The 16,242-nt window shown below is 34.0% G+C and overlaps 1 protein-coding gene across 2 annotated transcripts in view; it reads right to left on the bottom strand.

Moving 5' to 3' along the window:
• LOC127939074 (sodium/potassium/calcium exchanger 4) overlaps positions 1-7,080 on the bottom strand; it is a 36,603-nt gene extending 29,523 nt beyond the window's left edge. For both annotated transcript variants that reach the window (XM_052536073.1, XM_052536074.1), the window contains exons 1-2: positions 6,521-7,080; positions 1,223-1,336 (exon numbers count right to left, since the gene is read on the bottom strand). In XM_052536073.1, the coding sequence (XP_052392033.1) occupies positions 1,223-1,336; positions 6,521-6,701 (295 nt within the window). In that variant the 5' untranslated portion in view covers positions 6,702-7,080. The remainder of the gene's footprint in view (positions 1-1,222; positions 1,337-6,520) is intronic.
• Between the last annotated feature and the right edge of the window lie 9,162 nt (positions 7,081-16,242).

The raw sequence follows: 16,242 nt of genomic DNA, 5'->3' as shown, positions 1-16,242 counted from the left end.
GTAATGGTTCTTAAAAATGGAATGTTCCCCTAATGTTTACATAAAAAAAAAGTTCAACATTTTCAAAACATTTTAAAAAACTGTAAGTTTTTTATGTTCAGAGAACTTTTAAAATTAAAATTTTTGTAAATCTATGGGACATGAGCAAAACTCTCTTTTTTTCAGCTGAGTATGTTTTTAATAAAAACCTTATTGTAAAGTGTTACGAATTAATTTAGCATAAAAACTTGTATAATGCTAAATTAATTGCTAAATCTTTACAGTAAGGTTAATTAGTTAACATCTTTAGTTAACATAAACTACGCATGAACAATACTTCTACAGTATTTATTAATCTTAATAAATGTTAATTTAAACGTTTACGTATGCATTAATAAAATCAAAAGTTGTGCTTGTTAACACTTGCTAATGCACTGTGAATTAACTTGAATATAAATTAACTAACATTAACTAATGGGAGTTTATTGTAATGTTAGCATGTAACATCTAAAGGAATATGTCGTTTAAACTACTAACACAGGTGAAATGACTCAAAATCTCCAAAAAAAATCTGTTTGCTGCACAGTCATGAAAAGGAGCAACATCATACACCTCAGTTCAGATTTTCTCTTTAAACTATGTCTGACTGAGACTCGAAACGCATAAAACCGAACAAACAGAACATCCACAGCTAAAAATAGACTTTTCATTTGCATTCGAGAGAGTTTAATGAGAACAACCGCAGTCAGAATAACAGCCGTAAGTCCGGGACAGAGGAAGAACACGAGTGTCAGCTAAACGCAGGCCTTTCTCTCCGGACCAAAGCTGATTAAAACTTCCACAAGTGAACAGAAAAGTCACATTAAACCTTCGCTTAAATCTCCCTGGAGTTACACAAAACAGCCTGGCATGGAGTTCAAATCTCCTCAAAGCTCTTAGAGCATGCACTTCTGTGAGGTTTCCCATCTGCTGATTAACCAAAAACACACGATAATTCCTCGTGGGTCATTAGTGGTGTCTCAATGAACCTAAATATAATCCTCAGCGCTCTACCGCCACATCAGACCATGAGCACATCACAAGCCTCCAATATCATATTCAGATACTGTGGTATTCACAAGGTACTGCAAAAAAAAAACATCATCATGGTGGATTCATTGTGCTGAAGTGTTTGTCCGGCTGCGGATGGCTTTGCAAGCGATGCACAGAACACAAAGCATTTGTCGAGAGATGCTCATCTCACCTGGCTCTGTGCAGTTCTTCACCTCCGTCACATTTTCAGGCGCAGAGGACATCAGCCTTCGACCCCAGTGATCATGTGACTCCATATGCCACTCCTCCACAATCATACCATGACCTGCAAAAACCAAACACTGGTCAAATCACTACAATAAAGAAAGTAAGTCATGGGTTTGGAACATAAATGATGACAGAGACATCAGAGATCAAATGAGTGAAACGTCACTTCAAATATCTAATTTCAGACTATCTTACACAAAAATGAGCTATTATAACATTTAAAATTTGTGGTATATTTTGGGGTTACACAGTCACAATAAGCAACACTGATATGCATGATCATGATATTAAAAACTGCAGTATTTGTGGAATTCTTTGAGGATATTTAAATTAATATCTTAAAATGAATAATTTTACATGCACTTAAGATTAAATTTTATTTATATTATACATGGCCTTAAATTCACCTCATTTGAATACGACTATTAAATATTGTTATTATAGAAATTAATTTATTGAATTAATATATTAAATGAATAACATTAACATGAAATATAATTCACATAATTGTAAATGTTAAAATATTAATTTAAAACCTTCAATTAAATAATTGCAGCTACATTATTAATGAAATGAAAATTTGTATTTGTACAGACTTACATTAAATATAATTCATATGATTTTAAATATAAACCATAAATAAATGAGTCGTAAATATTACTAAATTAATGAAATGGAATAAATTAAAATTAAGATCATTTTAAATTGATGTCTTAAAAGGAATGCGTTTACATGTATTAACATTAAATATTGGCTATATTTAAATATTAACCATAAATAAATATAAACATAAAATATTATTTATGTCTGCTACCATCAGCATAGAATCAAACACTAATTAATTCAGCACTCAGACTACTTTATACAAGCCTAGAGTGCGGTTAAATCGCATTAGCATTAGCAATTAGCATTAGCTCATTAGCAATAAAGCAGAGGACTTTAGTCTTTAGTGTGCTCAGCTTTAACGTAAATGAATCTTTTTTTAGTTACGCCTGAGCATCGCTGGCAGCGTTTGCTCCACTGCAGGGGTTTCAAGCTATCTCGGGATGTCAATTAAAGTAAACCGGCCTAAATGCGGTCCAAATGACTGTCCTTAGATGCTGATGAGACTCTCACAGAGCACACGAGCAGCTCCAGGCCAGAGATATTTCTCAAAGAGCTTCAGAAGCAAGCGTGTGCTGTAAATAAAAGGAAGAGATTCTCACTTTCCCTCAGTTGTTTCCTGAGTGTTTGGGAAATTACACTGAGATCACACTTGAAAGACTTTTTAGTCTATAATTAAGAAAGACTGGGGAAGATAATCTAATTAAGATGGAAAACCAGGCAGAGAGGAGAGTAACAGTTTTGCATTTCTTTTCTCCTGAAGCTACAGATGAAGAGGAGGAAAACAGGATTTGCCTGATTAGAAAGGGAGGGCTGAATATATTCCCTCCGTCTTTGATCTTTCTTTCCTAAACATCCACAACCCACCCAAACACATGTTTCAAGTTCCTCTCATGAGCAGACGGTAAAGAAAGGATCCGTTTCTGATAACAGATTTGTTATTGTCTGGACGCTATCAGTGCAGAATAATCTTTTAAGCTTCTTGTTTTTATAGTAATTAATGCTTTTGTATTCAATTCAGAAGGCTTGCATTTCATTTGAGAATTACATTTGGGTTCGAGATATGACACCTCAAATCAAGCCGCTTGTTTTTAGCTTGTCTAGAAGATCAAACCTTTCACATGGAAGATGACAGACATGCAGAAAAATCCCGACTTGCTTTAGACTTGAGAGATTAAACGAGTTGTGCATGCACATTTGGACATTTTTTATTAATTTGTTTTAAAGATAAATAAATCTTGCATGAAATCTGATAATGTGTGCATGTGTGAACAAATAACAGTACATGATGTATGATGCAGTGTTATTTTAATATATGGCTGTAAAAATATTATTAGTAAGTCATTTCAACTTATGTTTTTACATTACTTCAACTCATCAAAATAAGTTGAGCAATTCAACTTTTTAAAAAAATCATAAAATTAAATTAGTTGGTTGTCGTTAATTACGTCAAATTTTTTAACGCATTTCACGCATGCGCACTCATTGCGCAGTGTGACAAATTATTCAGGTTAGGAAAGTCTCGTCGATCTCTGAATTCTCAAGATAGTAAAAAACTGCGGCGAGCGCCGCGACGAAAACACAGAAGAAGCTTAAGGTTTTACCCCAGTTACTCTCAAATACATTCATGCCAAGCTCGATAAACAGAGACGACTTTGGTAGTTGATACGCTGGAGCTTCTTCCTGTTATATCAGTGATCCTCAAATCTGGCTCGCGAGTTTCCTGCAGAGTTTAGCGCAGACTCCAATTAAACACACCTGCCTGTGATTTACTAATGATCCTAAAGACACTGATTAGCAAACTCATGCGTGTTTGATTGATTAGGGTTAGAGCTAAACTTCGCAGGAGGATCACTGTGTTATAGCGTCCTGTGTTTCACACTGCGCATGCGCAGAACGCCTACATGCAATGCAGCGAAAATTACAGCTGTTTGGAAAAGCAAATGCATTTTTACTTGGTTTTACTGGCACTTGAAGCCTTCAGAACGTGAAAATATCGATCCTAAAGTATTGTGGCAGAGCAAATGAACACCTCCCAAAAACAAGAGTGCCCAGAGTGCTGCTTATGTGATTGTGGCGCATGTTTGTGTTTCTGAGTTCATTCTTTCGAGTTTCTCTATGCATAATTTCATAGATATGTGGCTATATTTAACCACTGGTTCACCTAAAACTCTTACACTATCTGTAGTTAAATGGCATGCTTTGATATAGTGCTCAGGTAAATTTGATCTAAGTAAATGTTAAACTTTTGAAATTCAGAAAAAAAGAACCACATGATGAAACAATACATGAAAATTATGTATCTGTGTCCTGTTATTTATCTTTTGGTATGCAATTCAGAAAAAAAATGGTTAGGATTCAGGTGTAGTTGCAAATAGTGATTAATCATGATTAATCCACTGAAAATTCTGATTAATTTGATTAAAAATATTAATCATTTGACAGCCCTAATACATATATATTATACTTAAAAAAATAAGCATTAATTTATTTTATTTCAGTTAATGTTTATTGTATTTCAAGTAACTTTTTTATGGGTTTATTTTGCATTAACCCTGTTTATGAAGACATTCATGTAAATATAAACAGTAGTTGATAGTTTTGTTGCTTCATTTATACTTTTATATCATATATGATGTTAAAATCCAAATTAATGACAAAAAAAGTAATGATACATTTCAATCTCTTTTTTGTCCTGACAAAAAAGTCCTTTATCTTCATTATTTATTCATTGCAATTGTTTGCTAAATTTACTAGCAATTTCTGTGAAAATAGTTTTTTTTATTTCGTTATCTGTGACTTTGCATTTTTGTCCATTTATAAAAATGTTTCAAATATCTGAGTTTGAATTATTTTACTACACCAAGTTAAACTGATTTAAAATAAATGTCTCAGCAGCTAGCTGACATAAAACGTTTTATCATTTCATTTGATTTCAGTAAACAAATTATTATGTAACTTGTGTGTGTGTTTCTGTTTTAAATTACAGTATACACTTGTAAATGCTTGCTGTTCCTCTTTGCTCTAAAAAAATATATAAATTGGACAAATTCCTATGAAAATTTGTATTAATGTAATAATAAGGTATTAGGCTAAATAAAATCAAATAAACCTTTAATCATTTAAATCTTTCTTTAAAATCATAATCTACTCTATTCTATGTGTGCATGTAAGATGCATGACATGACAGTTACACACATAAAGCATCATGAGCTTTTGATCAGTTCAGTGATATGCATGTGCTGTTCAGTTCACATCATGATCTGAGCTCAATGTTTCACGATAGCAGAGGACTGTGACTCTCAATTGCCCCAAAGGCATCAGACGGCACACCTCACACACATGCCTGACCATAAAAGACAAATCACCAAAGTGCATTAAAATCTGCATATGAGACAGAGCATCGCCACACACACACACACACACACACACACACACACACAGGTTTGAAGACACAGCCCTAGTGAAGCCACCTGTATCTAGATGCGTCTACCTCTATTATAGCTCATAGCACACAAATGTTAATACATATCCAAAAATGTGGAGGGCAAACATTTATGATTATGATTCATATAAAGCACAAACCGGATAATGCCACTAATGAATCTTATAGAACTGATTTTATGTAGACCATTGACCCTGAAATATACACAACTGTTCATATGTCTCTACACAATGATGCACATATTTAAAGACAGCTATAATGTCATGCCAAAAATCTATTGAAGTATGTGTGCAAGATGAAATTTATAACATAATTTGGAAATAATGGGATCAAATCATTTAAGATATTTTCAGTATAAACTCAAATAAAATGAAATATATTAACAATAATATTATATAAAATATTCTTAATATATTAATTATAAATAATATTATGTATAATTAATATATTAAAATATGTTTATATTTTTAGATTAAATATTGACTTGTTTTTTTATAGTTCATTCTTAGAGGTTACTGTTCTCATTAATTATACAAATTGATTAATTAAATTAGTAATGCTCTATTTAAGAGGAACAAAACAAGAATATATTTATTGACTAACACTCTTAAGATAAATATATAACTGCAGTTCAGTTTAATTTCAAATAAATTTCAGTTCCATTTAGGAACAAATATTACAAAAGAGAATTCAAAAATTCCATTACTGGTTTTAATGATGATATAAATTCAGTAATACTGTAAAAGATGTATGCATTGTAAGATGGACAAAAATAAAAAAGGAATATGTTTATTGTTAAGATAGCAATAGAACTGCATTAAAAGTTTAATTTATAATGAATAAAAAAATGGAATATAATAATCTAATTTCTGGCTCTTATTTACGACAGAAATTCCACTGTCAAGGATTTTTTTTTTTTTTTTTTTTTTTTTTTGGCTAAACTGTCAATCAAAAGCTATTTTTTACACTGAACACTTCTAATACACTACAATTCCCATTGATGAATCTCCCCAAACTCCTCATTTAGGTTTCTTTTATTTGCATGAACTGTACATTTCTTTTTCTAATTGAACGTCCATGTCACCTGGAAAGTCAAATTCCCTCCTCTACCTGTCCGCTGTGATGATGACCCCCGCTGTCTGGGACATACATGTGTTTGAGTGACACCCAGAAGCCGGTTCTGCTCGGACTCACCTGTCCTGGTCAGGATGCTCGACATGCCCCACGCCACGAGCAGAACACTGCAGACCAAACACACCTGCGCCAGCAGCATCTCCCTCCTCTTACGCACTTTGAACATCTTGGCGATGATGGATTTCTTGGAGACCGTCGTCACGGTGCGGTCCTGATGCTGCTCCTGATCCGCGCTGGTCATCGTCGCGGCTTCGAAGAGCGATGCGCAAGCGGAGAGAGAGCACGATCAGAGGTCTGGATCCAGATACAGCAGCGCAGAATCCCAGCCTTCACCGTCCCAGATCCCTGCTCTCATCAGATTCCTCCCCGCCGCATTGCAACAACACTGGAAACGTTAAATTCCCGCATGCACGCATCCTGCGGCGCCGCATGCGTCTACCGTGAAGCGCGCGCGTGCGAATAACATCGGTCTCAGGTGATGTCCTTCGGTCCCTCTGCTTGCGAAAGCATTCCCGCTCTTCCCATCTGGATCGTCGGGAACTTTGCGCTCCTGTGATGTCCACCGGAGACACGTGACGTTCTGCGATCCGGTGCTTTCACGGCGATCCCGCTGAAGCGACGCGTCACCGGAACCTACAGAGAGACTGAAAACATTTCACACAAACACTGACATGTCACATGTGCAAGCATAATTTCATTAATGCTGAAATTCCTGATTTTAAATCTGTAAATCTGCATGAATATGCATATATTACATGCAAATTATTATTATAGAAATCTGATTAGAAAGATCCAAATATGTTTATAATACTAATTAAAAGTATAATACTAATTCGTTTTGTGTTTAATATTAATATAAAGTTAGGAGAGTAAAGTATAATTTACAAAAGAACTGTAAACCCAAACATATAATAGCTTTGAAAATGAATACATTTATAAATAAATCCTAAAATATACAGTAAGTATAGTACAGTATAATAATAATATAATACAGTAATATATATACACATTTCTGTATGAAAATTTACTAATAACACTGCCGTTCAAAGGTTTGTTTTTTTATTATTATTTTATTTCTTTTTTAAGAAATTGATACTTTTATTCATATAATTTATTTAATTATTCAAAAGTGACATTAAAGATATTTATGCTATCAAATATTTATATTTCAAATAAGTTCTTATTGTTCTAAAATATCATTGTCATCTTTCTATTTATCAAAGAATCTTGAAAAATGTATCATGGTTTTCACAAAATAGGTTGCAGCACAACTGTTGTCAACACTGATAATAATAATAATAATAATAATAATAATAATTGTGTTTCTTGAGCAACAAATCAGTATATCAGAATGATTTCTGAAGATCATGTGACACTGAAGACTGGAGGAATGATGCTGAAAATCAGCTTTGCATCACATAAATAAATAAAATTTTAAAACCTTTTCAAATAGAAAACAGTTATTTTAAATTGAAATATTATTTCACAATTTTAATGTTTTTTACTGTATTTTTATGCAATAAATGCACAGCCTTGGTAAGCAGAAGAGACTTTTAAAAACATTAAAAAATCTTACTGTAACTTCTGAATGGTAGTAAAGCTCTTACATCTAAAAGGAATAGCATTGGTCAAATATGCACAAATCGTTACGTTAACATTGTGAGTGTGTCACGAGAAGGTCAGATATGAAAGTGTGTGCGTGAGTAGCATGTGTGTGACATGCTGTGTTAGCATCTACCTTTATTTCAGTTACATAATGATCTTGAAGGTCAAATGCTGACAAATTTCAGACGAGCATGGAGCTTCATCTATACATACAATCTGCATTGCTTCATTAATAGTGCATCATTCACACTGTCAACACATGTCTCTTCTATATAATATTTATGAGCCTATAAATAAAACAGCACTGTCATTTTGTGCAACTCAGATTTACCTATAGATATCTGAATTGCCAATGAATCTAAATCCTAATAGAAACTTATTGTATTTTTAAACTGATTAGAGAAAAGGGGGGAAAATATCAACAGAAAATATTTAATAAACCGCACGCAAGCACACACGTGCACACACACACACACACACACACACACACACACATATATATACAGTATATCAGTGTCCTAGTTCCATGTCTGCTGTCCTTTGCTGTCATAGTCTTGTTCAGCACACATATCCACTCCTATTAACCAGCTTTAATAATGCCAGAATTTGCTAAATTAGCCTGATTCATTGTTGAATTATAATTGCTCACCGTGTTCAATTAAATACTGGGCAATTGTGATAATGGAAACTTTTAATTCTCCCATGCAATACAATTATTAAGCATGCAGATACAGAGGAATGTGAGATGTGGCCTCCAGAGAATGATGATTTACAGGAGGTAAAAACACCTGGACACATCAGCATGATTCTGCTCAAGATCACACAGGAGTCCTGTAGCAGAGAATCACATTAACCACCAACATCCATAATCCTGACTCAACAATACTCCTCATTTTTGGCATATTATGCCAAATACATTTCTTTTTTATGATAAGTTTTGCTTGAAAAGTTTGCTTATGTTAGCATTCTTGAGAATAAATACATTTTCACATCAAATATTTGAGAGTTGGTAATGTTTTTTTTTTTTTTTTACGTCTCTTTTGCTCACCAAAGCTGCATTTATTTGATAAAAGAAAAAAGAAAAAAAAGCAATATTGTGAAATTTTATTACAAATTAAAATAACGTTTTTTTTCTAGTTTTTTATTTAGCATCCATGAAGAACTCTTAACATCCTTGGAAACTCTCCATTGATCAAAAGGTTCTTTATTGTGAAAATAGATTCTTTTAGGTTATTAAAATGTATTTCACATAAAAAAACAACAAAAAAACAACAATGGTTCTTTTAGAGGTGTATGTTATCATGCAGATGTTTAGACAATATAAATAATATAATATAAATAAGTTCACTGCAAGTTATTCTTATCAAATGTGCATTCCGTGTCAGAATGTCTGTTTTTGCTTTGGTCTGTGTAACTCCGCCCACTTTCAATTTAACCAATAGTATTTCGACACTCCCAGTTGCCAGTTGGTGGAAAACACAAAATCTCTATGACCAGAGAAAGAAGAAGGCGTGGACTAGATTATATGCAAGAGTTTTTCAGTAGTATTGATTATTCTCAAGGTCTTAAAAATGTGTATATCAAATATGACACAGGCTTTACACAAGCATTAATGCACCTGAATGTCACTGATTATACTGTAAAACAATTGATTTTTAACAATTTCAGCTTGAAAAATAGCTCATATTTCTCAGTTGCAATGAGATGCAGGCATGCTTTTGATGTCACAGATAGTGCAAACACACTCAGGCCTTTCTTTCCCACTGGTACACTACAAATTTAATGCATCCACAAGCGCTTGCATCACTGGCAGGAAGATAAAATATTCATCATATTCATCATGGTGGGGTTTGTTTGGACGCCACACAACATAAAACACATCAGAGGAAGACGGCGGCCTGAGCCAGATTCATTACACGTTTAACATCTGCAACGCTCCAACACTAATGATTACAAACCTGCGGGCCGGTAAACACTGACCTTTAGTGCTGGCCTCCTAGTCACATCTGATCACCATCACATTCAGCTGAGGAAGAAGAGGACCAGTGGGAAATCAGACTGTTTATGTAATGCAGAAACTCTGAAATGTGTATTTCTAGACTCGGTTAACTGCAGCTGAAAATCCTGTCATCATTGGTAACAAGTTACAGTGAGATTCTATGTGTTAAACACGTAAAATAACACTGGCAGCTCATTACAAGGACATTGTCTATTCATTTTACAGACATTTATGTGAACTCTAAAACCAACACAATGCAGTGTAATATTCAAAAATGAAACTTAAAATTTGTACAGGTAAAACACCTGGAAATTCCTTCAAATAATATTAACATTACATTGTGCCTTATTTATTTGTATTACTTTTTTTTAAAGTTATTGTTATAGTTAAAAACTTTCAACTTACTTGAATTAAAATAAACACTAACCAATAATAATATATACAGTGCTTTAAGTGGCCCAAAAGAGGTGTCGGTACTCTACTATAGCCCAAAAAATATATATTTTCTGTAGTTTTTTTTTTTTTGGTGACTCCCCTCATCCTGAGGTAACAACAACTATATTGAAGGGCTTTTATATACAGCAGTCAACAGGCGACCTTAATAATAAATCCTTTTATTAGTTTGTGGATTTGCTTGAGCTAGAAAGAACTACTGAACATAAATAAAATGTGCAAAAGGATTTTGAAAAATACCCTTAGAAAGAGCTACTGCATTACTGCATTCAAACTTCCAAACTGACTCGCAAAATGATTCGCGAACCAGCTCCGAACTCCTGAACTGATTCAAATAATTCGATCCCCAAACTAACTCAAATGATTCGCGAACCCGCTTTGAACTCCCGAACTGATTCAAATGATTCGCGTTCCCCAAACTGACTCAAATGATTCGCGAATCCGCTTTGAAATTCCGAACTGACTCAAAAGATTCGCGATCCCACTCCGAACTCCCGAACCGATTCAAATGATTTGCGATCCCCAAACTGACTCAAATGATTCGCGAACCCGCTTTAAACTCCCGAACTTACTCAAAAGATTCGCAAACCCGCTACGAACTCCTGAACTGACTCAATGATTCGCGAACCCGCTCCGAACTCTCGAATTGATTCAAATGATCCGCGGAGCCGCTCCGACCTACCAAACTGACTCAAATGATTCGCGATCCCGCTCCGAACTCCCAAACTGGTTCAAATGATTCACGCTCCATATACTCTGAACTGGGAAGAATTAGGAAGGGTGCATTGTGAAGAGCGTACTGGTAAGCTAAAAGCACGTTCTGGCCGCACGGAGAGGTGGCTGTACGCTCAAGAGCTATATTTGGAAGTGCAGGTACTACAGTTGCATACTGGACCACTTAAAACACTGCATATATATAAACTTACAACAAAAACTTCTCACAACAAAATTACTAAAGTTTAACTAAAATTCAAAACATATACAAAACATCAAATTACACACCATTACAAAACAAAAGACATAAACCAATTGAAAATACTGAAAAACTAAACCATAATAGTTTCTCAATGATACTAAAATAACACTGTTAACCACAAGTTAACATGAAATAAAAATGGAAATACATTCGAAAGCATTTTATCATATTTAATTTCCTAATACACCATAAAAACAATAAACAATGATACAAGACTAATAAATAGTGTAACAAATATACTGCTCATTCATTGCTAGTTAATGTTAGTTAACGCAGGGGAATGTAAAGTGTTACCTGATCCTCATATGACTTTCTGTTTTCGTTGAAACAAACATTTTCAAGAACATCCTTTCCACTGTATTCCGTATAAGATCTGACTGTCAACCAACAACATGACAAAAAAAAGCATTTTTTTATAATGTAATGTACTCATATTTCATTTAAAATCATGAAAAGTTGCACATTTGAGGGTGTTATGTTTTGTTTCCCCAAAGTAGAGCATTTCAATTCACCCACTTGCCGTCTTTGATGTGTGTAGAGGAAATGCAGAGGTTTAAGAGGGTAACCTTTACTCAGACAAAGACAAACCACAAAGGTTATTACTCAGAGAAAGAGCCCATTTAATCTGCAGTGACGGCATCATCATGATAAAGATGTAACAAACGGCTTGTTTGTGTCTCGAGTGCAGTTCAGAGCAGGAGACCACCTCTAAAGAAATTCACCTTGAGGACAATGGCAAAACCCACAGTATTCTTGAAAGTACCTTGGAATACAATGCAAATCTCATGTTATGGGATTTCAAAACCAATTTAATACTCTCTAGGCAGCTGAATCATTTGTTGTAGATTGTGACTAATTGTATATTACATTTTAAAATAATGTTGCAACTTTTAAAACGACTAATTTATTATTTCAATGAATTGCTTGCCTTTTTTTTTTTTTTAGATTTCACAAGCAATTACAGAGTGAAAATTGTTTCTACATAGTCTAGTGCGTGCACAATTGTTAATGGAAATACTATGGTTTTAACAAGAGTAAACATTCACAGGGAGCGTTTTTTATTGTTTTGCACTTTACATCATTGCTCCTCTTTTTAATAAAATATTATCTAATATCTGCACTGCCACATCTCTCTCTTGCAGAAAAATGACAGTGTCACCTTACCTACAATGCTCTCTGTTCCCATGTTGTATAATACTGATAGAAAAGGGCATAATTTGTTCCTCTTCCTGCAGAAAGTGACAGCTATTTCTGTACTTTATTGCATATTGCAAACTCCATCACCTCAGGAACAAACGTTCAGTCGATCATCTGCAATTCAAGCACTTGGTGAATATTATCACAATGTATATTTAATTAACTATGATTGTAACAGGTTAGTCTCAAAACACTGAACTGGAAACAATAATGCACAAACATTTATTTGTTAATACATGGTAATGTACCGCAAAAATAGTACAGTTTTTTTTTTTCTAAATTGGAACTAATGTAAATTTGTCATAACATGGTAATGTGCTCAGAAAAATAAAATTTCCCCCAAAATAGGAACAAAAATGCTTTTTTTGTTATTAAATGGTAATGCAAAAAATATATAATAATAATTAAAATAATAATAATAATACCATGATAAATAAATAAAATAAAAATAAAAGTATAAACAATAATGTCAATTAATTATTGCAGCAGTGCTAATTTTGTCTGCAATATTTGTAAGCCACTTTGGATAACAAAAAAAAAAAGTCTACATTTTTAAATATAAATGGTATTACCATGTCCCATATTCCCACTGATTAGCTGTAAAGAAGAGGACAATGTAATCAAGCATGATTTCATCCTGCTGACTGTGGTTGTAATCTCGAGGAGAGGTTTGATTAGTGTTTTTACTAGCAGATAATGCTGCCCACATTCACACATCATTAGTTATAATCTCACCGACCAACGCAAACCATCCAAATGTTACAACTGTTTGCAAAGGCAAGCATGCACTCACAAGACCTTAGCAACTGCATAGCAACAATCCAAAAGACTGACGTTCCCAAACAGAAAAAGCGAAACCCTAGCTGTTTCCAAAACTACAGTATACTGGTGAGGATTGTGGGTAAATCACTGGAGCCATTAAAAGATCCCACACACAGTGATGCCATTCGCTGGATCCAAACTACTGCTTCATTTACGGTTTCGTGGGTGAATAACAATCTCACCCACCTACTGAGAGGAGCACGACGACTAATGATTGTTAATGAGGAACCTTTGTAGTTTGGGAAAAATGTATACTGCTATGGAAGTTCTGTTTCAATAAACAATTCAAAAATGGTGGGTTTAAATGCTGTCAATCAAACGTGCTGCTGTAGACCCCATCAGATCACCGTCATCAGATCATCTGACCTCAGTGTCCACTAAAAAATATGATTTTCTGTAAAACAGATCTTCAGCTGTACTCTGAAACCCTTTCGAATATGAAAGCACAAAACAAGAAACCTTTGTTATCTACCTCACATTCTCTAAACTGTTAAACTTGAACGGAATTCAATAAAACAAATTGAATTCAGATTCAATTAGAAGTGAATCCCAGTGTGTTGTAATTAGCATGTGGCTAAGCTTATAACACGATACTCACATTGGTAAGCTAGCATATAAATATACAGTATAGCACACAGAAATACTTGTAAAATTTTACATTTTGGAAACAATTTTATAATCAAAATGCCATCCATCTTGGATGTTTTTTTTTTCCTCAATACATAAAAATAAAAATACAAACCCGTTTCCAAAAAAAGTTGGGACACTGTACAAATTGTGAATAAAAACAGAATGCAATGATGTGGAAGTTTCAAATTTCTATATTTTATTCAGAATACAACATAGATGACATATCAAATGTTTAAACTGAGAAAATGTATCATTTTAAGGGAAAAATAAGTTGGGACAAGGCCATGTTTACCACTCTTTTTATAACAGTCTGCAAACGTCTGGGGACTGAGGAGACGAGTTTAGGAATAGGAATGTCATACCATTCTTGTCTAATACAGGCTTCTAGTTTGTAGAAACCATCACAGAAATTCAAGCGGTTTCCACTACAAATACCATTACAAACATTATAAGCATTAAAAAACGGTTTCCTGTACTGTGTTTTGAAGGTGAAGGTGACCAGTTACCAGTAGAGACCATTACCGTTTCCATTAAAACCAATACAATTCCCATTATTCTGATGGTTTCTATTGTTATGTTCTGCAGGACGGTCTCAGATTTTGGTTAAAAGGAGGACTATACCTTACCAAACAGCTGTCTTACTGGGGGATGATGTCTTAAAATGCTGTCTAGGTAGGTTTTAGCTTTAGTACGGTGCTTATGTCACCATCTCGCCTCCGCTGAGGATGAGCGGCTGAACTCTGTGCTCCAGGAACACAACGGTCCATTTCTGACCCGTCGGGTCTACAGCTCAGCTGTCAGGTCCATTAAAGCAGAGTCAGCATTATGAACGCTAAGAGGATTAGCTGATGGACATTTCTGCTGGTTCCTGTCACTTATCAAAATGAAAAGCAGAGAGGTGGAGCTGGATTCATGCTCCACTTTAGCAAGGAACCGCGCTCGCCTTTTCTAAATCTCTTCAACTCTTTCACAGAGAGGATTACTGGAGCTGACTTACTCTGGGGGACATAAAACACCAGGACGGCGTTCACATCAGCTCTTTACATTTAAACATTTCTAGAGTATAAAACTATTACGCAACAGAGGAGAAGGTTCAGACGGTCACTCAGTCCGGCTCAACTGTGCTCCTGAACATCTGTAAATCTCTTCCCAGATCCAATTGAGTTATTTGTGAATGTTCAAAAAGTCCAGTGTTTTAAATGTTTTGAAAAAAATGTTTCTCTGTTATGCTAATGTTAGAGAAAACATTGAGGGAATGTTCCAGTTCATCTTTTTTCAAACATTATGGGAGCGTTCTGAAACAAGTGAAAAGCAGTAATGTTTAGAAAATATTATATAACTAAAATGATTTAGAAAAAAAGTGTTCCATAAATGATGGGAATGTTACTTTTAACTGAACGTTCTGAAACAAGTAGTAAGTTACAATGTTTAAAAAGCATTGTATGTAAATGTACAACTAAAACGCTTCAGAAATAAACTGTCCATGATTGATGTATTAATAACATTTTTGTCCTAACGTTTTGCAAACATTGTGGTAACATTACTTTTAAATGTTTTCTGAATATTGTGAAACTGGTAGGTTTTTTTTTTTTTTTTTAAAGGTTTGATGTATTTACAACTTTTTATGTATTTTTCGAACATTTATCATTTTGCAAATGTTATGGAAACGTTAGTGTTTAATGTTCTCTAAACGTTCTAAAACAAGTAGCACTAATGTTCCACTAAAACATAAAAAAAACTTTTCATGAATGATGTATAACATTTTTGTGCTAACATTTTGCAAACATAATGGGAACGTTACTTTAAATGTTCTCTGTACACGGTGAAACATATAACATTTAAACTAAACTAAACTAAAACTAGAACAATCATGAACAATGTATAAATAATGTTTTTGTGCTGTTGTGCAAATATTACCAGAAACTATTTTTTAAATGTCATCACGTATTAATGTACTTAAGATAAAAGTTAAACTAGATTATTTCAAGTTCCAAGAAATGCATAGACAACATTTTATGCTACTGATTTTTGTAACATTATTAAGACTAGACAAACGTTCTATGAACGTTACTGAAGGAACATTTGGTAATAACTTTGAGA

The sequence above is a fragment of the Carassius gibelio genome, chromosome A20 (assembly GCF_023724105.1).
Source record: "Carassius gibelio isolate Cgi1373 ecotype wild population from Czech Republic chromosome A20, carGib1.2-hapl.c, whole genome shotgun sequence".
Taxonomy (NCBI): Eukaryota; Metazoa; Chordata; class Actinopteri; order Cypriniformes; family Cyprinidae; genus Carassius; species Carassius gibelio.
Note: the sequence above shows the minus strand (reverse complement) of the source record. Positions and strands in the feature narration are given on the sequence as shown.